The 27,168-nt window shown below is 45.9% G+C and overlaps 2 protein-coding genes across 2 annotated transcripts in view; one reads left to right on the top strand and one right to left on the bottom strand.

Annotated features, from left to right (window-relative positions):
• Positions 1 to 27,168, bottom strand: part of LOC143767341 (uncharacterized) — an 855,449-nt gene that overhangs the window by 584,998 nt on the left and 243,283 nt on the right. The gene's annotated exons all lie outside the window — the stretch shown is intronic.
• Positions 1 to 27,168, top strand: part of LOC143767039 (uncharacterized) — a 37,109-nt gene that overhangs the window by 450 nt on the left and 9,491 nt on the right. Inside the window, exons 2-3 of the mRNA XM_077255060.1 lie at positions 2,376 to 2,488; positions 19,453 to 19,543. Coding sequence (XP_077111175.1) covers positions 2,376 to 2,488; positions 19,453 to 19,543 — 204 coding nt within the window. The remainder of the gene's footprint in view (positions 1 to 2,375; positions 2,489 to 19,452; positions 19,544 to 27,168) is intronic.

Here is a 27,168-nt window from a genome sequence, read left to right as displayed (position 1 = left end):
TTAGACCAGTGAATAGTTTTCTGTGCATCCATATTAGAATGTGAAAATTGGGTGACCTGAGCAATTTTGAACTTTTTCAAGTGCCATATAATGAAGAATATTCCATGAATTTTGTGATCAAGGAAAAACTATTATAATTTTTACTAACATTGTATATATTTTATATTTTCTTTCTTATACATTATTCCAAAAAATAACGCCACCAAAACTTGAGCACAGATGCCGATCAGTGATGTGAGTCTGTGATCAGCACTCATCGGTCGTTTGATGCAAATGTAGAAATCAGTAACTGATAGACAGTAAAAGTCCTTCAACAAAATGTTGACACTGTTGCAGATCACACGTTTTTTAATCTCCCAGCATCTGGTATCTATTGGCATCTGACCTTAAATATTCCTCTGACTACTGTCTTGTCTCTTAATTTTATCCCTATTCGATTGTTCTTGTTATTGACCCAGCTAGTTTGATCCTCATTGTTTTAGGCTTATTTCATTTGTCAGCAGCTACTCTGGGGGTGCAACCCAAGTGGCCCCATTATATGTCCAGACCCCTTTATAGGGTTTAAAGGCTAAAGGTTACGGTTCCTCTAAGATCAGCTGGACCCAGTGCTCAGTTCTACGTTTGTCCATGGTAGCTCTTTTGAACTGACTGCTTCAGACATAGTTTTTTTGGCATTTCAGGGCAAAAAAAAAGCTATAATTTGCTTGTCAGAAATGACTAGCTAATCACAGCAATCACGATTCCAGGGAACACAAATTTACATGAACGATAAGTAGAGACAGTCGGGAACAGTGTCAACTTTTACTCAGTCACATGGCGATTAAGCGTGGTTGCCTCTCCCTGCGGCTTTCTATATGTACAGTGTTTTGCGGGACTCTTTGCCCACTGCACAGTACATTTATGGCAGATGTCTGAAAAAAGGTAATATTCTATCATTGGCAGTTACTGAGGTTCCTAATTTTGTCCCGATCTCTGTGGATGCTCTTTATACTTTAAGGAGGAATTGTCACCAGGTCGAAAATGGCCAGTTTTTGCTCTTATTTTGTTTTCTTAAATTCTGCCTTACAGTGCCGATTACAGGGACGATTTGTATTTAGCACTCATTTTTAGGGTCTTTATCAAGGGAGAGTGGCTCACAAGATTTTCTTGGAATCTGTCTTTAGGCTGTTGCATTTTTTTCTTTCAGCCAAAATAAGACAAAGACAAAATAAATTTAGCACTAAATACAAAAGATCATATTCCAGGAACCATATGGCAGAATTTAAAAAAGCTGAAAAGAAAAACTCGGGGAAGCAGCGGGAATAAAATAAGAGCTAAAAAAAGGCCACCACTGGCCCGGTGACAGGTTCTTTCTAGAACTTTTTGAGAACGTTTTGTTTTTATGAAATATTTAATACAGGTTCAGAAATCTTAGATTTTCCTTTACATTTTTTTCTATGTTTTGGGGGCTGGATTGTATGTATTCTGTGATAAATCTCTGTATGTGACTATAATGGGACTGTGTGTTATACCGGGGGCAGGACGGGGCCATGACTGGATGTAGTGATCATGTGACGCCGGTAACAGCTCCGGAGGTTTCTTACATGGGATCTTTATGATGTTACATCGTCATCTTCTCCCCATTCAGGTCCCTACAATATCGGATCCTCTCAGTGGAGATCTTCTATATAAGAGAATTCTCCTGAGTGACCCTACAAGGATGGAGAGGGACAGCGACAAGATGGCGGAGAGGATATTACACCTCACCCTAGAGATCCTCTTCCGGCTTACTGGAGAGGTGAGAGATTCTGATGACGTCACATTACATCATTCTTATCTATGGGAATAACAGATGGACAGAACTGGAGAGGTGAGGACTCTGGGAATGTCTGTAGTGAGATTTATTAATGTGTCTCTCCATAATCAGGATTACACAGTAGTGAAGAAGACCTCTAGTGAGCGCTGTCAGGCCCCTGTGTCTGAGGGATGGGGAAGACCCCTGAGCCCAATCACTGGGCCTCCACCTCACCCCCTGATACATGAGGACATCAATGGCCAGAAGATCCTAGAACTCACCTACAAGATGATTGAGCTGCTGACTGGAGAGGTGACACTGCTGGTAATGCTGGGACATTATACAGTAACACTATGGAGGGATCGGGGGATGACGGTATCATTGTATGTGTCAGGTTCCTATAAGGTGTCAGGATGTCGCCGTCTATTTCTCCATGGAGGAGTGGGAGTATTTAGAAGGACACAAAGATCTGTACAAGGACATCATGATGGAGGTTCCCCAGCCCCTCATATCACCAGGTAATAGACAGGACTAAATACACACGACCTATAATTATCTGTATGAAAAGAATGAATTCAGTCCCTGTATGTGTTTCCTCCAGTTCTATCCAGTGAGAGGACAACACCAGAGAGATGTCCCTGTCCTCTTCTTCTACACAATTGTAAACAAGAAAACCCCAAAGTTCCTCAGGATCATCAGGTAGATGGAGAGAAGGTATCACGATATATCCCCTACAATTTGTAGATGGCTGTGAAGGTTTTGTGCTTAGTCTTGTTCTATCCACTGAATGGCTGGTTAAATAGAGACACTGGCTCTCTCCCAATGTAATCTTTAGCTGTATGGAAATTAGGACTGTGATGACTGAGTGCAGAAAAAAATTAAGTGCTCTGTTTTCAGTGCGAATCCTTAACAGAATGCTAAGAGGAACACTAATGGCATGGTCATCACTGCCAGTATTTCAAACACTGGCAGCTATGTGGGGTATTTACATGCGCTGGCTTCAAATGGCCTGAGTATATTGTAATTGATAAAAACACATCTAATGAAGGTGGACCTTTTTAATGTACAAAACCCACATATCAGGATGTGAACAGTCACTGAGGTACAAGTGGTGCACAATCATGCAAACAGAACTGAATAAAACACTATCCTGTCGGCATCGGCCAATATTCCTGCATAACTATTTTAATGTTTATTGCGATGAATTGCTGTATATATGAAGTTCAAAGGCGGCAATGTGTCTTTAATGAAGTGAACATTCAGTATATGTTTTATACTTGCTAGAGATGTCAGTATAATGCTGATCATTAATGGAAGACTCAGGATTGGGTCAGAGTTAACAGTGGGGTACCATAGGGGTCAGTATTGAGCCTTCTTCTTTTTAGCATATTTATTTATGACATTGTACTGGGCATACAAAATAAAATTACAGTATTTGCAGATGATAGTAAATTCTGCAGGGTAATCTACAAAGAGGGGGATAATTTAATAATACAGAAGCATTTATGTAAGCCATGAGACTTGGGCTGAGAAGTGGCAATTGAAGTTTAATGTAGATAAATGAAAGGTCACGCACTTGAGCAAAGGAAATACAATGTACTACATGGTAACACTGTCACTGAAAAAGACTTGTGTTTTTGGGTGGACAACAAATTCAATTTTAGTGACCAGTGTCAGGCAGATTCTGCCAAGGCAAGTAAAATAATGGGATGCATTAAAAGAGGCATAGATGGTCATGATGAGAACATTATTACTCTGTCGCCTCATTGGGGGACACAGGACCATGGGTGTTATGCTGCTGTCCACTAGGAGGCGACACTATGTATAATCTGAAAAAGATTAACTGTGGCTCCTCCTGTGCGGTATACACCCCTGGACGGCATCAGCCTTCTCCAGTTTTTGCTTAGTGTCGCAAAGGAGGCACACCTAAAGATTTTTACTCCGTTTTACTCCGTTTCCCGTTTTCCGACGGGATTACAGATGAAGAAAAGAGGGTCTCCTGTGAGACCCCCGACATGGCTCCTTCCTCGGCCCCCTATTATGGGGTGCCCAGTTGAAGTTGAGATGGCTATTCCCCATGCTGCTCCTTCCCCAACCTCTCGGGTGTTGGTTCGAAGTCGAGACCCCCCTCCTTCCCCAATTCCTTTTGGTTTCTGGGTTGAGGTCGAGGCGAGGATAAAGGCCCCTGAAGGTGTGACAAAAGCACCCTCCCTATCCCCCTCTGGGGGTATTAGGTTGAGACACCTCAGGTAAGGCCTGTACAGGCAGCATCCTACAGCTCCCAGCAATGGGCCAGCACACTGCGCCTGCATCCAGGGACCCCAGCCCAGCTGCGGGCTCCTGTTGGGGCCGGGGGAGTGCAGGCAGGCATGGCACATACAGACACAGGGCTCCCTGCGTCCCTGTCTCTGCGGCAGCACCAGCTCTATACTGCCTCAGGGGGACCCCAGTCGGGCTCCCCCTTCCGCTTATAGCCCCACCGCCATGCTGCCTTCAAATCCGGAGGGGTCCGGTTCAGATCCGACCCCCTCCCGGACTTTCGCGCCAGCCTGGAGCCCTTCTGGGCCTCAGGCATCTAATTTAGGCCCCGGCTTCGGCCTAGCTGAAGCAGCAGCCTCCTCTCCGCCCCCCGGCCCGCCCCCCGGATGACAAATATGACACTACCGTGTCATAAAGGGGCGGATCGAGACAGAAAGGGCGGGTTTTTTATAGCCTTGCCGCCTTTTTCCAGCTCTCCGCCCCCTTCTCCTCCTCTCTCCTCTCTCTGCAGCCATTTTCGGCTGCAGATTAACCCTGCATCTCCCGGTCTGCAGGACCAGGACCAGGCAGCCAGTCTCCGGGGGGCACAGGACTGTGGATTTTCGGCGCTGGACCTAGGGGTACACTGGTGGGGTAAGATCACAGCTGGGTTATCTTTACTCAGCTGTGAATCCATATTACCTATAAGGCTCCCCTGTAGGTTCTCTACCCCTGTAAGGTCCATCTGCTGGCAGCACTTCTGCACTCTGTGCACTATGCCGGGCTCAAGGTCTAAGAGAACCAGGCAGAACTGCTATTATGCATTCTGCACAGCCTGCGGGACCGCTCTCCCCAGTAGTAGCACGTACCCGCATTGTCAGAACTGTATACAAACTACTGTGTCACAGCCTCAAGAAGCCCCTGCCAATGCCTCGGTGTCTAATGCCACGCCGGAATGGGCTACTCAGTTATCGCAATCTATGACGCAGTCTATAGATAACCTAACTTCCACATTGCTTCAAGCTCTGCAGGGTCATGCCCCGGCTATGACCGTTACTCAACAACGGGAGAGCTTGACTCAGGAACAAGATGACCCTGGCACATCCACGTCTAGGTCACGACGCAAGCGGATCCATAGATCAAGTCCATCTGCGTCATCCCATAGCACACGGTCATCCCCTTCTAGGGAGAGACACCGTTGCTCCAGGTCATCTAGACCGTCCCATTCCAGGGACAGACAATGCAGATCTCCGCAATCCCCAACCAGAGAAGGCCTCCTCCCCAGCTCACCCAGCAGGGGACGCCTCAGTGATACACAGGATTTGGAAGGCATCTGCGACTCTGACTCAGACAGAGAAACGGAGGGGTCCCTGATCCCAATCCCTCCTAGCAATACAGCGCTAGTTGAGGACATAATATCGTCCATCCATCGGGTGCTGGACATTTCTGATCCGCCACCAGAGGCCCCAGAACATCAGATTTCCTTTGAAGGACCTCTGAAGCCGCCTAAGGTTTTCTCTAACCACCCAGAGTTTAAGGTGTCATGGTTCCCAATGGCAAGGGAACGTAAGAAACATATAAATAACGAACGAGCTCTCGGGTGATGGAAACTCGAGTTGACCGTGAGCTAAATCTACCACACAACTAATAGTAGCCAGGGAGCATACCTACGGCTTCCTATATGCCACGCGCCAGCTGGAGGACTAACTACGCCTGGTAGAGGAAGAAACAGACCTGGCTTACCTCTAGGGAAATACCCCAAAAGATGATAGCAGCCCCCCCCATGTAATAACGGTGAATTAAGAGGAAAAGACATACACAGTATGAAAGTAGATTTAGCAAAGAGAGGTCCACTTACTAGATAGCAGAAGGATACAAAAGAGGACTTCACGGTCAACTGAAAACCCTTTCAAAAACCATCCTGAAATTACTTTAAGACTCCTGTGTCAACTCATGACACAGGAGTGGCAATTTCAGCCCGTAAGAGCTTCCAGCTACAGAGAATTACAAAAACTGCAAACTGGACAAAAGGTACAAAACAAAAGGACAAAGTCCACTAAGCTGATCAGCAGACTAGTAGCAGGAACATGCAACCGAAGGCTCTGGTTACAATGATGACCGGCAAGGAAATGACTGGAGAGCAAGGCTAAATAGGAAACTCCCAAACGCTGATGGAAGCAGGTGAACAGAAGCAGCAAAGTGCAAACAAGTCACCAGTACCACCAGCAACCACCAGGGGAGCCCAAAAAGCGGATACACAACAGTACCCTCCCCTTAAGGAGGGGGCACCGAACCCTCACAACAACCGCCAGGGCGATCTGGATGAGCCCTATGAAAGGCACGAACCAAATCCGAGGCATGAACATCAGAGGCAGTTACCCAAGAATTATCTTCCTGACCATAGCCCTTCCATTTAACCAGATATTGAAGTCTCCGTCTGGAAATACGGGAGTCCAAGATCTTTTCTACCACGTACTCCAATTCACCCTCCACCAGCACAGGAGCAGGAGGTTCAGTAGAAGGAACCACCGGTACCTCATATCTCCGCAACAACGACCGATGGAACACATTATGGATAGCGAAAGATGCCAGGAGGTCCAAACGAAAGGAAACAGGGTTAAGAATCTCCAAAATCCTATAAGGACCGATGAACCGAGGCTTAAATTTAGGAGAAGAAACCCTTATAGGGACAAAACGGGAAGACAACCACACCAAGTCCCCAACACGAAGGTGGGGGCCAACACGACGACGGCGGTTAGCAAACTGCTGAGTCCTCTCCTGGGACAATTCCAAATTATCCACCACTTGTCCCCAAATCTGATGCAACCGATCCACTACCGCATCCACTCCAGGACAATCCGAAGATTCAACCTGACCAGATGAAAAACGCGGATGAAACCCTGAATTGCAAAAGAAAGGAGACACCAAAGTGGCAGAACTAGCCCGATTATTAAGAGCAAACTCCGCCAACGGCAGAAAGGCAACCCAATCATCCTGATCCGCAGACACAAAACACCTCAAATAAGTCTCCAAAGTTTGATTAGTTCGTTCCGTCTGGCCATTGGTCTGAAGATGGAATGCAGACGAAAAAGACAAATCAATGCCCAACCTGGCACAGACTGCCCGCCAAAATCTAGACACGAACTGGGTACCCCTGTCAGAAACGATGTTTTCCGGAATACCATGCAAGCGAACCACATTTTGAAAAAACAGAGGGACCAACTCAGATGAGGAAGGCAACTTAGGCAATGGCACCAAATGAACCATTTTAGAAAAACGGTCACACACCACCCAGATGACAGACATCTTCTGAGAAACAGGGAGGTCCGAGATAAAGTCCATAGAGATGTGCGTCCAAGGCCTCTTCGGAATAGGCAAGGGCAACAACAACCCACTAGCCCTAGAACAACAAGGCTTGGCCCGAGCACACACATCGCAAGACTGCACAAAAACACGCACATCTCGAGACAAGGAAGGCCACCAGAAGGATCTAGCCACCAAATCTCTGGTGCCAAAAATTCCCGGATGACCCGCCAGAGTAGAAGAATGAACTTCCGAGATGACTCTAGTGGTCCACTCGTCAGGAACAAACAGTCTACCAGACGGACAACGATCAGGTCTATCCGCCTGAAATTCTTGCAAAGCACGTCGCAAATCTGGAGAGACAGCAGACAAAACCACTCCATCCTTAAGGACACCAGCAGTTTCAGAATTCCCAGGAGAGTCAGGCTCAAAACTCCTAGAAAGAGCATCTGCCTTCACATTCCTAGAACCCGGTAAGTACGAGACCACAAAATTAAACCGGGAAAAGAACAACGACCAACGTGCCTGTCTAGGATTCAGGCGCCTGGCAGACTCCAAATAAATTAAATTCTTGTGATCAGTCAAAACTACCACCTGATATCTGGCACCCTCAAGCCAATGACGCCACTCCTCAAATGCCCACTTCATGGCCAAAAGCTCCCGATTACCAACATCATAGTTTCGCTCGGCGGCCGAAAATTTTCACGAAAAGAACGCACAAGGTCTCATCACCGAGCAGTCGGAACTTTTCTGCGACAAAACCTCCCCCGCTCCGATCTCGGAAGCATCGACCTCAACCTGAAAGGGAAGAGAAACATCAGGCTGGCGCAACACAGGGGCAGACAAAAAGCGGCGCTTAAGCTCCCGAAAGGCCTCCACGGCAGCAGGGGACCAATTGGCAACATCAGCACCCTTTTTAGTCAAATCCGTCAGAGGTTTAGCAACGCCAGAAAAACCAGCTATAAATCGACGATAAAAATTAGCAAAGCCCAAGAATTTCTGGAGACTCTTCAGAGAAGTAGGCTGCGTCCAGTCGTAAATAGCCCGAATCTTGACAGGGTCCATCTCAATAGAAGAAGGGGAAAAAATGTACCCCAAAAAGGAAATTTTTTGAACCCCAAAAACACACTTTGAACCCTTTACACACAAAGAATTCTGCCGCAAAACCTGAAAAACCCTCCTGACCTGCTGAACATGAGACTCCCAGTCATCAGAAAAAATCAAAATATCATCCAAGTAAACAATCAAAAATTTATCCAAATATTCACGGAAAATATCATGCATTAACCCCTTCCCGACATGTGACGGTATAGTACATCACATGTCGGGACCCCCGCTTTGATGTGCGCTCCGGCGGTGAGCGCACATCAAAGCCGGGACATGTCAGCTGTTTTGAACAGCTGACATGTGCCCGCAATAGGCGCGAGCAGAATCGCGATCTGCGCGCACCTATTAACTAGTTAAATGCCGCTGTCAAACGCAGACAGCGGCATTTAACTACCGCATCCGGCCGTGCGGCCGGATATGAGCGCATCGCCGACCCCCGTCACATGATCGGGGGTCGGCGATGCTCCTCCATTGTAACCATAGAGGTCCTTGAGACCTCTATGGTTACTGATTGCCGGTGGCTGTGAGCGCCCCCCTGTGGTCGGCGCTCACAGCACACCTGCAAATCTGCTGTGTAGCAGCGATCTTATGATCACTGCTGCATAGCAGAGCCGATCGGGCTGTGCCTGCTTCTAGCCTCCCATGGAGGCTATAGAAGCATGGCAAAAGTAAAAAAAAAAAGTTTTTAAAAATGTGAAAAAAATAAAAAAAATATAAAAGTTTAAATCACCCCCCTTTCGCCCCAATCAAAATAAATCAATTAAAAAAAACCCCAACCTACACATATTTGGTATCGCCGCGTTCAGAATCGCCCGATCTATCAATAAAAAAAAAGCATTAACCTGATCGCTAAATGGCGTAATGAGAAAAAAATTCGAAACGCCAGATTTACGTTTTTTTGGTCGCCACGACATTGTATTAAAATGCAATAACGGGCGATCAAAAGAACGTATCTGCACCAAAATGCTATCATTAAAAACGCCAGCTCGGCACGCAAAAAATAAGCCCTCACCTGACCCCAGATCACGAAAAATGGAGACGCTACGAGTATCGGAAAATGGCGCAATTTTGTTTTGTTTTGTTTTTTGCAAAGTTTGGAATTTTTTTTCACCACTTAGGTGAAAAATAACCTAGTCATGTTAGGTGTCTATGAACTCGTAGTGACCTGGAGAATCAAAATGGCAGGTCAGTTTTAGCATTTAGTGAACCTAGCAAAATAGGCAAGCAAAAAACAAGTGTGGGATTGCACTTTTTTTGCAATTTCACTGCACTTGGAATTTTTTTCCCGTTTTCTAGTACACAACATGCTAAAACCAATGATGTCGTTCAAAAGTACAACTCGTCCCGCAAAAAATAAGCCCTCACATGGCCAAATTGACGGAAAAATAAAAAAGTTATGGCTCTGGGAAGGAGGGGAGCGAAAAACGAAAACGGAAAAACGGAAAAAGCTCCGGGGGTGAAGGGGTTAAGGACTGAAAGACCGAAGGAGCATTAGAAAGGCCGAAAGGCATTACCAAATACTCAAAATGGCCCTCAGGCGTATTAAATGCGGTTTTCCACTCATCCCCCTGCTTAATTCGCACCAAATTATACGCCCCACGAAGATCAATCTTAGAGAACCACTTAGCCCCCCTTATGCGAGCAAACAAATCAGTCAGCAAAGGCAAAGGATACTGATATTTGACTGTAATTTTATTCAGGAGTCGATAATCAATACAAGGCCTCAGAGAGCCATCCTTTTTAGAGACAAAGAAAAAACCGGCTCCTAAAGGTGATGAAGAAGGACGAATATGTCCCTTTTCCAGGGACTCCTTAATATACTCGCGCATAGCAGCATGTTCAGGTACAGATAGGTTAAACAAACGACCCTTTGGAAATTTACTGCCAGGAATCAGATCTATGGCGCAATCACAATCCCTGTGAGGAGGGAGTGAACCAATCTTAGGCTCTTCAAAAATATCACGATAATCAGACAAAAATGCCGGAATCTCAGATGGAATAGATGACGAAATGGACACCATAGGAGTGTCCCCATGAGCCCCCCGACATCCCCAGCTTAACACAGACATAGCTTTCCAGTCAAGGACTGGGTTATGAGACTGTAACCATGGTAATCCAAGCACCAAAACATCATGTAAATTGTATAACACAAGGAAGCGAATCACCTCCTGATGGTCTGGAGTCATACGCATAGTCACTTGCGTCCAGAACTGTGGTTTATTACAAGCCAAAGGTGTAGAATCAATACCCTTCAGAGGTATAGGGACTTCCAGAGGCTCTAAATCAAACCCACAGCGCCTGGCAAAGGACCAGTCCATAAGACTCAGAGCGGCGCCAGAGTCCACATAGGCATCCACAGTAATAACTGATAATGAACAAATCAAGGTTACAGACAAAATAAAATTGGACTGTAAAGTGCCAATTGAAATGGACTTGTCAACCTTCCTAGTACGTTTAGAGCATGCCGATATAACATGAGCAGAATCACCACAATAGAAGCATAACCCATTTTTACGCCTATAATTCTGCCGCTCGCTTCTGGACATAACTCTGTCACATTGCATTTTCTCTGGCGTCTCTTCAGAAGATACCGCCAAATGGTGCACGGGTTTGCGCTCCCGCAAACGCCGATCAATCTGAATTGCCATTGTCATGGACTCATTCAGACCTGTAGGCGCAGGGAACCCGACCATAACATCTTTAACGGCATCAGAAAGACCCTCTCTGAAATTTGCCGCTAAGGCGCACTCATTCCACTGAGTAAGCACAGACCATTTACGAAATTTTTGGCAGTATATCTCCGCTTCATCTTGCCCTTGAGATAGGGCTATCAAAGCTTTTTCAGCTTGAATCTCCAAACTAGGTTCCTCATAAAGCAACCCTAAAGCCAGGAAAAACGCATCCACATTGAGCAACGCAGGATCCCCTGGTGCCAATGAAAATGCCCAATTTTGAGGGTCACCTCGCAGCAAAGAGATTACAATCTTAACCTGCTGGACAGGATCTCCTGAGGAGTGAGGTCTGAGAGAAAGGAATAATTTACAATTATATTTGAAATTCAAAAACCGAGATCTATCTCCGGAAAACACCTCTGGTGTAGGGATTTTAGGTTCAGAAATAGGAGCATGTATAACAAAATCTTGTAAATTTTGAACCTTCGTAGCAAGATTATTTAAACCTGCAGCCAAACTCTGAGGATCCATCTTTAAACAGGTGAGCTCAGAGCCATTCAAGGATTATAAGGAGAGAAAGGCAAAGGCTGTAATTAGAGCTGAAATACAACTGATCCAACTATGGAGCAAGCATAGGGGGAAAAGAGAAAAAAAAAAAAAAATTTACAGACTTCTTTTTTCTCTCCTTTCTTCTGCCAATAAGTTTAACACTGGCCGGTCATACTGTCATGGTTCCCAATGGCAAGGGAACGTAAGAAACATATAAATAACGAACGAGCTCTCGGGTGATGGAAACTCGAGTTGACCGTGAGCTAAATCTACCACACAACTAATAGTAGCCAGGGAGCATACCTACAGCTTCCTATATGCCACGCGCCAGCCGGAGGACTAACTACGCCTGGTAGAGGAAGAAACAGACCTGGCTTACCTCTAGGGAAATACCCCAAAAGATGATAGCAGCCCCCCCCATGTAATAACGGTGAATTAAGAGGAAAAGACATACACAGTATGAAAGTAGATTTAGCAAAGAGAGGTCCACTTACTAGATAGCAGAAGGATACAAAAGAGGACTTCACGGTCAACTAAAAACCCTTTCAAAAACCATCCTGAAATTACTTTAAGACTCCTGTGTCAACTCATGACACAGGAGTGGCAATTTCAGCCCGCAAGAGCTTCCAGCTACAGAGAATTACAAAAACTGCAAACTGGACAAAAGGTACAAAACAAAAGGACAAAGTCCACTAAGCTGATCAGAAGACTAGTAGCAGGAACATGCAACCGAAGGCTCTGGTTACAATGATGACCGGCAAGGAAATGACTGGAGAGCAAGGCTAAATAGGAAACTCCCAAACGCTGATGGAAGCAGGTGAACAGAAGCAGCAAAGTGCAAACAAGTCACCAGTACCACCAGCAACCACCAGGGGAGCCCAAAAAGCGGATACACAACATTAAGGCGATCCTTAAAACACAGCTCTCACAGCCTGAGAAAAAATTCGCTAATCGCAAATATCTGGAGGCGAGGTACCCCTTCCCACAGAAGGACACCAAGGAATGGACAGATCCACCTGAAGTGGATTCCCCAGTCTCCAGGCTAGCAGCACAGACCCTCCTTTCACTGCCAGATAGCTCAACCCTAAGGGACGCAGCAGACCGGCAGGTAGAACGCATGGCTCGTTCAATTTTCGAGGCAGCAGGGGCATCCCTGGCTCCCGCGTTCGCCTCAGTTTGGGCTGCCAAGGCCATCTTGGCCTGGGCAAACAATTTACAAGCCTTCCAAGCATCCGCTCCTGAACTGTCGGACCAAGCGGTTCAAATTGCTGTTGTAGCAGATTACATGCTCCATGCAGCTCTGGATTCAGCAAGGGGAGTCGCGGGGATAGCATCAAACGCCATCACGATTCGGCGTATCCTCTGGCTGCGGGAATGGAAAGCGGACGCAGCCTCAAAGAAGTCCCTCACGCACCTCCCCTACCTCAGTGGGAGACTTTTCGGTGAACAGTTGGACACTATGATATCCAACGCCACAGGGGGTAAGAGTACTTCTCTTCCCCAACTGAAACCTAAACGCACTTACAAGAAGCGTAACCAAACTCGATTCCGATCCTTTCGGAATTCCTCCGGCTGGTCCGTCTCACGTCCAGTACAAAATCGTAACCGTTCCCCATGCAGGGACAACTCACGATCGACGCAAAGGTCGGACAAGACCTGGCAGTCAAAAGCAGGCCAGTCTAAGCCCAGAGGAGGAAAATCTCAGACCTTCTCCTCCTCATGACTCACAGACTCCGGAAGACACCACACCAGTAGGCGGCCGACTTTTGCTCTTTCATCAAGTCTGGCTGCCTACTACAGAAGACAGGTGGGTCACGGAACTAGTGTCTTCCGGATACAAAATAGACTTCACCTCCAACCCACCGGACCGGTTCTTCCTCTCTGTCCCCCCAAAACCGCCAGCCAAGGCTCGAGCCTACCACCAAGCGGTCTCCTCGCTTTGTCAATCAGGAGTCATAGTACCGGTACCCACGACCGACCGCTTCCGAGGGTTCTACTCCAATCTGTTCGTAGTTCCCAAGAAAGGAGGCAGCGTACGGCCCATACTAGACCTAAAACAGCTCAACAAATATGTACGGGTCCGTCATTTCCGCATGGAGTCCCTTCGGTCCATCATTGCGTCCATGGAGAAGGGAGAATATCTCGCCTCCATAGACATACAAGACGCATACCTGCATATACCCATTGCACCTGCCCATCAGAGGTTTCTCAGGTTCGCAATAGGCCAGGACCACTACCAATTCGTGGCTCTCCTCTTTGGACTCGCCACGGCTCCCAGAGTGTTCACCAAGGTCATGGCAGCCACCATGGACGTCCTGCACTCCAGAGGCATAGTAGTCGTTCCATACCTGGACGATCTACTCATCAAGGCTCCCACCTTCAAGGACTGCGAGCTCAGCGTCTCAATCACAACCTATACTCTCAGTCGCATGGGCTGGTTAATCAACCTACAAAAGTCATCACCAACCCCGAGTCAGTCCCTGACCTTCCTGGGAATGTTATTCAACACCTCCAGGGGTCTAGTGCTCCTTCCCAAGGACAAGGCACTGGCTCTCCGACTAGCAGTTCGCACCCTCCTCCGCAAACCCCCTCGATCTCTCCGGTTTGCCATGAGAGTTCTCGGCAAGATGGCAGCGGCAATAGAAGCTGTCCCATTTGCCCAGTTTCACCTCAGACCTCTCCAACTAGCCATTCTCAAGTCCTGGGACAGGAATCCCTTTTCTCTCGACAGGGAGTTCCAGCTAACGTCGTCAACCAGGAGGTCCCTGCACTGGTGGCTCAAGCCAACCTCGCTAGCAAAGGGGAAATCCTTTCTCTCAGGTCAATGGAAGGTCCTGACCACCGACGCGAGCCTGACGGGTTGGGGTGCGGTGCACCTACACCACAGGGCACAGGGCAAGTGGTCCCCAGCGGAAGCGACCATGCCCATCAACATCCTGGAAATTCGTGCCATCCTACTGGCATTGAGGGCCTTCCATCACTTACTGGCAGCCTCTCACATCAGGATACAGTCGGACAATGCCACGGCTGTGGCATATGTGAATCATCAAGGGGGGACCCGCAGTACCCAGGCGATGCGGGAAGTGTCACATATCCTCCGCTGGGCGGAGGACACAGGGTCGGTTCTTTCGGCGGTCCACATTCCGGGTGTGGACAACTGGGAAGCAGACTTCCTCAGCCGACAAGGAATAGACTCGGGAGAGTGGTCTCTCCATCCCGAAATTTTTCAACAGATCTGTCTCCGCTGGGGGACCCCGGATGTGGACCTAATGGCATCCCATTTCAATGCCAAGGTCTCCAACTTCATTGCCAGAACACACGATCCGCGGTCGCTCGGAGCATACGCTCTGGTTCAGGACTGGACCCAGTTCCAGCTTCTGTACATTTTTCCACCTCTCCCCCTGATATCCAGAGTGGTGAGGAAGATCAAACAAGAGGGAGTTCCAACCATCCTCATTGCACCGGACTGGCCCAGACGCACATGGTACGCCGACATCGTACAACTCACAGCAGACGCCCCTTGGCGTCTCCCCGACCGCCACGATCTTCTATCACAAGGGCCGTTCTACCACCAGAACTCAGGGGCTCTCAATTTGACGGCGTGGCCCTTGAGACTTGGGTTCTAACCCAGGCAGGGCTCTCGGCAGATGTCATTGGAACCATGATCAGAGCACGGAAACCAGCCTCTGCCAAGATTTATTACCGTACCTGGAAAGCTTTCTTTACCTGGTGCGAATCTCATGGCCAGATCCCACTCCCTTATTCCATACCCAAAGTACTTGGTTTTCTCCAATCGGGTCTGGAGGCCAGGCTGTCATTGGGCTCGCTTAAGAGCCAGGTGTCAGCCCTCTCAGTGCTTTTCCAAAAGCGCATTGCTACCAAGCCGCAAGTAAGGACTTTCCTTCAGGGGGTTTCCCGATTGGTTCCCCCCTACAGACGACCACTAGAAACGTGGGACCTCAACCTGGTCCTGACAGCATTGCAGGAACCACCCTTCGAACCTCTTAAGGAGGTCCCGCTCCGCCTTCTTTCCCAGAAGGTGGTTTTCCTGGTGGCAATCACCTCGCTACGCAGGGTGTCTGAACTGACAGCACTCTCCTGCAGACGGCCTTTCCTGGAATTTCACCAGGACAAGGTAGTTCTTCGTATGGTCCCATCCTTCCTCCCGAAGGTTGTGTCCGACTTCCACCTCAATGAGGAAATTTCACTACCATCCCTTTGTCCGGTTCCGGTTCATAGAGTGGAGAAGGCTCTGCATACGCTTGACCTTGTCAGGGCTTTGCGTATATACGTGTCTAGGACTGCGTCCTTCCGGAGGTCTGATTCCCTTTTCCTCCTTCCGGAAGGCGGCCACAAGGGTATGCCAGCTTCCAAAGCTACTCTTGCCAGGTGGATCAAATCCACCATACAAGAGGCGTATCGCCTTAAGAATTCTCCTCTTCCAGCCGGTATTACGGCACACTCTACACGGGCGGTAGGGGCCTCCTGGGCCATTCGGCACCAGGCTTCGGCACAACAAGTGTGTAAGGCGGCCACTTGGACTAGCTTACACACGTTTACTAAACACTACAGGGTTCATACCCAGTCATCAGCGGACGCGAGCCTGGGTAGACGTGTCCTGCAGGCGGCGGTGCCCTAAGTGTACGGGCCTGTCTGCACAATATTCGTCCATTGCTTCCCACCCAGGGACTGCTTTAGGACGTCCCATGGTCCTGTGTCCCCCAATGAGGCGACAGAGTAAAGGAGATTTTTGTGTACTCACCGTAAAATCTCTTTCTCTTAGCCTCTAATTGGGGGACACAGCTCCCACCCTGTTGCCTTTTCCGGGCTGTTGTAACTGTTGAGTTCTCATATTGTTTCTTGAGCTCGTACATAGTTGCCTTCTTACAGGCATAATTATGTTATTCAGGTTACGTTCCTCCTACTGCTTTTGCACAAAACTGGAGAAGGCTGAAGCCGTCCAGGGGTGTATACTGCACAGGAGGAGCCACAGTTAATCTTTTTCAGATTATGCATAGTGTCGCCTCCTAGTGGACAGCAGCATAACACCCATGGTCCTGTGTCCCCCAATTAGAGGCTAAGAGAAAGAGATTTTACGGTGAGTACACAAAAATCTCCTTTTTATCTCTATACAAGACACCAGTGTGGCCACACTTAGAATACTGTGTAAAATTTTGGTCTCTGATCTGATGTTTAAGAAGGACATAGCTTAACTAGAGCGGGTGCAGAGAAAAGCGACCAAGGTTATTGAGGGAATGGGTGGATTGCAGAACATGGATTACCAAACTTGGGCTTATTCAGTTTGGGGAAAATTAAGGCTGAGGGGTGATCTTATTACAATTATTTTTATTATTAGTTATTTATTTATATAGCACCATTGATTCCATGCTGCTGTTCATGAGAAGGGGCTCCACCAAAATACAAATATCAATTACAGTAGACAAGCTAACAAAGGTAGACCGTTACAGTGCGGTGCAGTGTGGGATTAGATTCTACAGGATTATGGGGAAGGAGACAGTAGGTCGAGGGTTGCAGTAGCTCCAATAGTGTTGAGGTGGCAGCATGGTCATTGCAGGCTGTAAGCTTTTTTGAAGAGATGGGTTTTCAGGTTCCGTTTGATGGATTCAAATGTGGTGGATAACCGATCATGTTTGGGCACTGAATTCCAGAGGATGGGAAATATTCGGGAGAAGTCTTGGAGGTGATTGGGTGAGGAGCGAATAAGTGTGGAGGAGAGAAGGAGGTCTTGGGAGGACCAGAGATTACGTGAGGGAAGATATAGAGAGATTAGTTCACACATATAGGAGGAGAAAGGTTATGGATGGCTTTGTAAGGCCACGTTCACACTTTGCGGTTTTTCCCGCGGATCCGCGGCGATTTTGATGCTGCGGGTCCGCAGCAGTTTCCATAGCGTTTACATTAACATGTAAACCCTATGGAAACCGCAAACCGCAGTGCACATGCTGCGGGAAAAACCGCGCAGAAACGCAGCGGTTAAAAACCCGCAGCATGTCACTTCTTTGTGCAGAATCGCTGCGATTCTGCACCCATAGGAAAGCATTGAACCGCTTACTTCCCGCATGGGGCTGTGCCCACGTTGCGGGAAGTAAGCGGCTAATGTGCGGTTGCTACCCGGGGTGGAGGAGAGGAGACTCTCCTCCAGGCCCTGGGAAGCATAAATAGTGTAAAAAAAAAGAATTAAAATAAAAAATCATGTATACTCACCTCTCAGCGCTGCACGCGGCCGCCCGGTCTGTTGCTGTGCGAGCAGGACCTGTGGTGACGTCGCGGTCACATGACCGTGATGACGCCGCGGTCACATGACCGTGACATCACGAAGGTCCTTCTCGGCACAGCATCTTTGGAACCGGAGCGCCGCGTGCAGCGCCGAGGAGATCGAGACGTCAGAGGGTGAGTATAACCAATTTTTATTATTTTTAACATTACTATTGATGCTGCATATTGCTGCATATGCAGCATCAATAGTATAGGAGTAATCCCGCAACGGAAACCGCGGAACAAACCGCGATAAATCTGCAGGCATAACCGCAGCGGTTTTGCCCTGCAGATTTATCAATTCCGCTGCGGGATAAACCTGCAGAGCACACCGCAAAGTGTGAACATGGCCTAAGGCTACTTTTACACATCAGGTTTTTTGTTTCAACCACAATCCGGCAAGTTTTGAAAAAAACGGATCCGTTTTTTTTTTTTTATTTACGCCGGATCCGTTTTTTTCTCATAGAGTTGTATTAGCGCCGGATTGTGCCTGATGGCCAGACGTTTCATCCGTTTTTTTCCGGATCTGTCCAAATAGTCGTTTCCGGCGGACGGAGAAAACGTCCAGAGGAACGTCTTTTTGTGCGGCGAAAAAAGCGCACAGTGACGGAACCGACCAAAAACGCATGAAACGGAGATGTGAAACAATGAATCCGGATCCGGTTTTCAAAGCATTTTCCAAACAAATCATGCAGATTTTCCGTTCTTCCCTCTCTCTCAAAATAAAAACTGATCCGGCACAAAAACGGATCCGTTGCATCAGTTTTTTCACTATTTGCAACGGATCCGTTTTTTTCAACATTAGCCGGATTGTGCCTGAAACAGAAAACCTGATGTGTGAAAGTAGCCTAAGTCCGTGTACAATGTAGAACTATATGAGGGGACAGTACAGAGATCTTTGTAATGATCTTTTTACACCTAGGCCTGTGACGGGACCAAGGGGGCATCCTCTACGTCTAGAGGAAAGAAGGTTTAATAATAATCACAGACACAGATTCTTTACTGTAAGAGCAGTGAGACTATGAAACTCTCTGCCACGTGGTGTTGTAGTGGTTGATTCACTACCAAAAATTCACAAGAGGCCTGGATGCCTTTCTTAAAAAATATAATATTACAGCTTATGGGTACTAGATTCTGTGATGGGACATTCATCCAGTAAACTAGTCTGATTGCCGTATGTGGCTTTGGGAGGGAATTTTTTTCCTTAATATGGAGCCATTAGTGACAGCCCCGTAGGGTTTTTGCTTTCCTCTAGTTAGGCTATAGGTTGAACTCGATGGACTTAAGTCTACTTTCAACCTTAAAATCTATACAAATTAAATGTTGTCTGGATCTTCACAGTTTTCTGGTTATGGTGACTGTTGGTTAGAATCAGGAGGCGACTGGTTGGATTTATACAAGAGACCTAAAGATATGTAATAACTACTGCTGTCATATCATGTTTGGTCGTCATGTTAATTTATGATCTTTTCTGCTCTTTGAAGTAATTTCACTCAACTTTTCAAACTGTGACTTTTACAATATTTATTTCAGGGTAAACTTCTGAATCATACTAATATTACAGAGACGTATGTGAGGGGTGAAGAGCGGTGTAAAGAGGAGATTCCTACAGATAACAGCACAGGTGAGTAATAACCTCTAAATGCAGAGAAGTCACAGATTCTACTCATTCACTGGATTGTTAAATTTTATGTTGAATGTCTTAGGGTATCACACAGCGTTTATGTGGATTTTACCGGTAAAGATTTAGCGCTTAACCCCTTCACCTCGAGCCTGTTATTACTTTCATGACCAAGCCAAATTTTAGAATTCTGACCAGTGTCACTTTATGAGGTTATAACTCTGGAACGCTTCAATAAATTTCACTGATTCTGAGAATATTTTTTCATGACATATTGTACTTTATAATAGTGCTAAAATGTATTCAATATGACTTGCGTTTATTTGTGAAAAAAATAATGTGAAAATGTAGCAATTTTCAAACTTTTATCAAGCTGCTTCACAGAAGTTTATATCGTAGAGCAGTAAAATAAAAAAAATAAATTTTTTCCCACAAATAATGTTATTTTAGCCCCAATTTTTTTATTTTCACAAGGATAGGAGGCGAAAATGGACCCCAACAATTTGGATCACATTTATCCAGCCCTCTAAGCTGAACACTTACATCAGGGTTTCCCTTTAAATCCTCAAGTGATGTAATTCAGATGAAACCCCCGAGGGAGACACTCGCTATAATGAGGCAGCAGAGTTACTCTGAACTCCATCTGGCCTCTGTTCAGCATTGTCCTTTTTTCAGCGGTGCAGAAAACTGTGGCCGGTGGCACTTTTATACACTCCTAACAAAAAGACGGGCGCCGCCGGATCACAGGTTAGACGGCATCCACATACCTCCATCTGCCTCATTATAAGGAATCTTACGCCGGAGGTTCCGTCTGAATCCCGTATTTCAGAGATTTACACAGAAACTCGGGTGTAAGCACTCAGCGCAGAGCAGAGTATAAATGGGAGCTGAGCCTTAGGCTGCCGTCACACTAGCAGTATTTGGTCAGTATTTTACATCAGTATTTGTAAGCCAAAACCAGGAGTGGAACAAATAGAGGAAAAGTATAATAGAAACATATGCACAACTTCTGTATTTATCACCCACTCCTGGTTTTGGCTTACAAATACTGATGTAAAATACTGACCAAATACTGCTAGTGTGACGGCAGCCTTACTGCGATCTTTGGGAGGCAGAATGAACTAATCAACTGCAGGTGCAGAATTGGTTTTAGTTATTTTTTACACCGTTCCTAGTGTGGTATAATTGATTAGACAACTTTATTCTTTGGTTTGGTGTAATTATGGTGATGCCAGATTTATATCGGGTTTTTATGTTTGGCTGCTGTCACACACTAAAAGATGCTTTTTTTTTTCAAAAACTATTTGTTTTGCATAGCCATATTTTGAAAGCTATAATTTTTAAATATTTATGCTGATAAAATCATGGGAGGGCTTGTTTTTTGCGGGACAAGTTGATGTTTTTATTGGTAACCTTTTCGGATTCATGACATTTTTTGATGGCTTTCTATTCCGATTTTTTGGGAGGCAGGATAAACAAAAACCAACTATACAGGAGTTGTGTTTTTTGTTTTTTTAAAGGGAACCTGTCACCCCCAAAATCAAAGAAGAGCTAAGCCCACCGGCATCAGGAGCTTATCTACAGCATTCTGTAATGTTGTAGATAAGCCCCCGATGTATCCTGAAAGATGAGAAAAAGAGGTTAGATTATACTCACCCAGGGGCGGTCCCGCTGCGGTCCGGTCTGATGGGTGTCGTGGTTCCCTCGGGGGCAGGGCGCAGGCGCCGGGCCTCTCAGACCTTTCCCGGCGCCTGCGCACTGCAGTACTTTGCTCTGCCCTCAACAGGGCAGACAAAAGTACGCCTGCATCGGAGCTGCAGCGTGAAGACAAGAAGAGGACGTCATTGTAAGAAGATGGGAGACCCCGGACCGGACCGCGATTCCCATCGCAGCGGGACCGCCCCTGGGTGAGTATAATCTAAGCTCTTTTTCTCATCTTTCAGGATACATCGGGGGCTTATCTACAGCATTACAGAATGCTGTAGATAAGCCCCTGATGCCGGTGGCCGCAGCTCATACTCGAATTTTGGGGGCGACAGATTCCCTTTAAGCCGTTCCATGTGTGTTAAAATTGATAATGAAGTTTTATTTTTTAGGTCAGTACGATTACAGCGATACCCCATTTATATATTTTTTTATGTTTTGGGGCTTTTACACAATAAAAACTATTTTATAGAAAAAAATTATTATTTTTGAATCACATCGCTTTATTCTGAGAGTTATAACTTTTATATTTCATACCGTTTTTATTTATATTCGACTTTTCAATCACATTTTATTCCACTTTTTGTTTGGCGGTATGATGATAAAGCGTTGTTTTTTACCTCCTTTTTATTTTTTTTACTGTGTTCACTAAAGGAGTTTACTAGTGGGTCAGTTTTATAGGTTGGGTCGTTCCACACATGGCAATACCAAATATGTGCACTTATATTGTTTATTATTTAATATTTAGTTATAGGTGCAATATATATACCGTATTTTTCGCTTTGTAAGGCACACTTTATTTCCCTCAAATTTGGGGGGGAAATGGGGGTGCGTCTTACAAAGCAGATATAACGCTTACCGTTGCAGGCTGGGATGAGGGGGTGTCCGCCGCCGCTGCCCAGGGTGATGCTGGAGTCTCCGGTGCTGCGGGGGTGCTCTGCCGACATTTTGTGAAAGGCCAGAGCCCTGTGGCAGTTTGTCCATGCTTTCCTGTGCGACGGACTCCGGAAAAATGACCGCCTGGAGGTGGCGCATGCGCAGATAGAGATCTCGGCACCTAGATCTCGGGAGATGAGATTTCAGCGCTGAGATCTCATCTCTCGAGATCTTGGTCCCAAGATCCTAGGACCCCGCGATGACATTGCGGGGTCTCTGATCCAAGTGCTTTTTTCCCTTTGCCTGCTTTCTAAATGCTGTGATCACAGCAGTCGCCGCATTTAGTGGCTAAAGTCCTTCCCGACCATGACGTATATGTACTGCAAATGTCAAGAAGGGATTAAAGAAAAATCACACTTTTTTACATTGTCTATGGAGGTTTCTCTTCTGAGCTGCTGGAGAGACGATACTTCTGTGTTCATAATCTTGTCCAAAACCAGACATTTTTGCTCAGTGGATGTTTCTAAATAAACAGTGTGAAGGATTCCGACTCAATTGGAGGCAGAAACATTACCAGTCAGTCAAAGACTGCAATGTTATGAACAAGAGAATTTTCTCATCTTACAAATCTTAATAGCATTCTTCTTCACAATTCTAACATACTAGTACATAAATAGTAGAATTTTTTTATATCAGTTTTTATAACTCTACAAAAACGCAACATGCAGAACACATATTCCTCCATACAGAATAATTGTCCCACACAGTCCTCTATACAGAATACTGGGCCCCACATAGTCCTCCATACAGTAGAATGGCTTCACATAGTCCTACATACAATATAATGGCCCCAGATAATCCTCCATGCAGAATAATGGGCTCCACATAATCCTCCATGCAGTATAATGGCTCCACATAATCCTCCATGCAGTATAATGGCTCCACATAGCACTCCATACAGTAAATGGCCCCACATAGTACTCCATACAGTATAATGGGCCCCAGATAGCCTTGTGAATTTTAATAAAACAGCAGTCAGACATTCACCTGTCAGAGTCAGTGAGTTGATAAGGCTGGATTCAGATGGCCATGTGAAAAATTGTGACCGTCTTATTTGCAAACTGCGGAATTGTTTGGCGCTATGTGCAGCTCTTTTTGCATCGCAGATGTGTACAAGAGCTGTCTTCTGCTGCATTGAATAACTTGGTCCAATGACCAGAATATTGTATGTTGCAGTTTTTCGATGTGGACAATCTGACACCATTTTCTTTACAGTGCAGAACACCACAGTGAGATTATATCAACAGCTGATCACACGTTGGGAAGGAATGGGGAGGATGACAAACAGATCTTATACAATTGTGGGTGAGGTTATGAAAAACAAGTGGGGAAAGCTGAGGGGGAACTTGTACTGTGCTAGTTATGGGAAATCAAGATTCCATGTGAACAGAGCTGGGTAAATACACAGAGGAAAGTGTTTGAGCATGGAAAAGTAGAAAAAAACAACTGCTATGGTTTCACATAAGAAGATATGTTCAATATTTATTTTATTATTTATTTTACGCGCTTATAACGCTCTGTTAATTCCACAGCGCTTTATGGACAATACAAAAAATCAGATAAGTGCAACTTTGATTACCACAGAAACACAACATATGATTTTTTTTCATACAAAAGAATCCGTAAATGTATTATCAAGGTGTCTCTTGAGCAGCTCATAGCTCTGCATTCTCCTTACTGGCTCTTTACTCACTGATTGCATAATATTTCTGGTGAGTAGCTACATTCTACTACTGTACATTAAGGCCATGTTCACACTTTGCGGCGTCCCTCTGCGGGTTCTCCCGCAGCGGATTTGATAAATCTGCAGGGCAAAATCGCGGTTTGTTTTGTGGTTTCCGCTGCGGGGTTACTCCTGTACTATTGATGCTGCATATGCAGCATCAATAGTAATGGTAAAAATAATAAAAATTGGTTATATACTCACCCTCTGATGTCCCGATCTCATGTGACCGCGACGTCACCGCAGGTCCTGCTCGCACAGCAACCCAGACCGGACGGCCGCGTGCAGCGCTGAGAGGTGAGTATATCATTATATTTTATTTTAATTCATTTTTTTACACACAAATATGGTTCCCAGGGCCTGGAGGAGAGTCTCCTCTCCTCCACCCCGGGTACCATCTGCACATTATCCGCTTACTTCCCGCAACGTGGGCACAGCCCCATGCGGGAAGTAAGCGGTTCAATGCATTCCTATGGGTGCAGAATCGCAGCGATTCTGCACAAAGAAGTGACATGCTGCGGGTTGTAAACCGCTGCGTTTCTGCACGGTTTTTCCCACAGCATGTGCACTGCGGTTTGCGGTTTCCATAGGGTTTACATGTAAAAGTAAACGCTATGGAAACTGCGGCGGACCCGCAGCATCAAAATCGCTGCGGATCCGCGGTAAAAACCACAAAGTGTGAACATGGCCTAAAGGTCTTTCAGTGTTTGTTCTGAGTTTACACTGTTATTACTATATTTACTTATAGAGATAATAGGGCCTTTTAACAAGCACAGGGCTCAGGAAAGTGAGAGCAGTGATTAGGAGATCTGATCTGGAAACTGCTGATGCTGAGTGCCGGGTGATTGTGATTCTTAAGCACTGCTAAAAGCACTTTTAGGAGCCAAGATGGAGAGGAAGGGAAATTAATAGAATAGACTGGAAAGAGCTGACTGAGATGTTAGGACTTAGTTCCTCTCCTGCAATATAGCTACTGCGTACACTGACTCTGGTAGCCTAGCTCCATGGAAACCAGCTGTACACTATGAAAGATAGAAGCGCTCATTGCAAGGCAATGACAGAAGATAGAAAAAGCAAGTTTATAGTAAACTTGCATAATTTAATGCTAACCCCCTTGAGAATACCGCTTAACGAACTCTGATACGACTTTTAATGGCAGCAATTAAGGGTACTTATTCCTCAACGCAGCTTTTTAACGGTGCAGAGAAGTAAGTGTATAGCGCTCCCCCAGCGTCGGAAAATCTGCGGGGTCTCGGCTACTGGGGGTAGCTCAGACCCCAGAGAGAACATGATTCAGGTCGGTTTTTACCGTCCCCAGGCTTGTGATCGCCATTATTCACCGAATAACGGCAATTGCAAAAAACAATTCCATTAATTTCTCTCTCCTCTGATATGATCTAACATATCAGAGGTGAGAGAAATGGGTTCCCCTGAGACCCCCCCCCTAGTACCTCTGCGATCCCCGGACCCTTCGGCTCTGTCCCCTGGCCCTCCGTGTCATTTTCCCGGAAGAAAATGTCAGGTGCATGCGCAGAGCCGGCAACAATAGATTTTTCCTATTGGTTCATTTTGATCACTGTGATAGACCCTATCACAGTGATCAAAATAAAATAAATAGTAAATCAAACCCCCCGAGGCGCATTTCGATTTAACTCCTTCGTCAGGGATTAAACCGAAACGCGCGTCGGGGCGTGCTCCGCACTTGGTCACAACACTATCCAGGTAATTTGGTTTAATTGAAGCATTCTGTCCATATCTTTGTGTCTATTTTACCATTGGCTCTACTTGGGACGCTTCGTAAATGGCATACCATTCATCGTATCGTATTGCCCATACTATATTGGCTGGCACACTACAATTAGGCTATGTGCACACGTCAGGATTTCTTGCAGAAAATTCCTGAGAAAAACCTGAAATTTTCTGCAAGAAATCTGCATGCGGTTTTGACGCGTTTTTGTCACGGTTTTGACGCATTTTTGGTGCGTTTTTTTCCGGACATTTCCCAATGCATTTTATAGTGGGAAATCCGCAAAAAAACCCGCAAAATTAATGAACATGCTGCGTTTTTTACCGCGATGCTTTTTCGCGGAAAAAAACGCATCACGTGCACAAAAGTTGCAGAATTCATTCTAAATGATGGGATGCATATTGTATGCTGTTTTTTGCGGTTTTATAGCGTTTTTATCGGGAAAAACCGCGAAAAAACCGCAAAAAACCAGTAATGTGTGAACACAGCCTTAATGCTATTATGAAGATCCACAAGTACATGCTTTGCCAGCTACTGTAATGTATTTACTTGTGTAATATCTTTTATGTCCTCTCGTATTGACCCTTATTAGAACAATCAGCCCATATTTATTATCTCGCCGTTAACAGTTAACGGTTTATAGCGTCCAACTTTTTATATACACGTATGTTGTTTATCACTATATTGCACTTCATATATACACGTTTTAGTTTGCTATTTATATATATATATATATATATATATATATATATATATATATATATAGATATGTATATATATATATATATATACACTCACTGGCCACTTTATTAGGTACACCTGTCCAACTTCTTGTTAACACTTAATTTCTAATCAGCCAATCACATGGCGGCAACTCAGTGCATTTAGGCATGTAGACATGGTCAAGACAATCTCCTGCAGTTCAAACCGAGCATCAGTATGGGGAAGAAAGGTGATTTGAGTGCCTTTGAACGTGGCATGGTTGTTGGTGCCAGAAGGGCTGGTCTGAGTATTTCAGAAACTGCTGATCTACTGGGATTTTCACGCACAACCATCTCTAGGGTTTACAGAGAATGGTCCGAAAAAGAAAAAAAATCCAGTGAGCGGCAGTTCTGTGGGCGGAAATGCCTTGTTGATGCCAGAGGTCAGAGGAGAATGGGCAGACTGGTTCGAGCTGATAGAAAGGCAACAGTGACTCAAATCGCCACCCGTTACAACCAAGGTAGGCCTAAGAGCATCTCTGAACGCACAGTGCGTCGAACTTTGAGGCAGATGGGCTACAGCAGCAGAAGACCACACCGGGTACCACTCCTTTCAGCTAAGAACAGGAAACTGAGGCTACAATTTGTACAAGCTCATCGAAATTGGACAGTAGAAGATTGGAAAAACGTTGCTTGGTCTGATGAGTCTCGATTTCTGCTGCGACATTCGGATGGTAGGGTCAGAATTTGGCGTAAACAACATGAAAGCATGGATCCATCCTGCCTTGTATGAAGCATCTTTGGGATGTGCAGCCGA

The sequence above is a fragment of the Ranitomeya variabilis genome, chromosome 4 (genome assembly GCF_051348905.1).
Source record: "Ranitomeya variabilis isolate aRanVar5 chromosome 4, aRanVar5.hap1, whole genome shotgun sequence".
NCBI classification, from domain to species: domain Eukaryota; kingdom Metazoa; phylum Chordata; class Amphibia; order Anura; family Dendrobatidae; genus Ranitomeya; species Ranitomeya variabilis.
The sequence above is the reverse complement of the archived record's forward strand: the minus strand, read 5'-3'. Positions and strand labels throughout refer to the sequence as shown.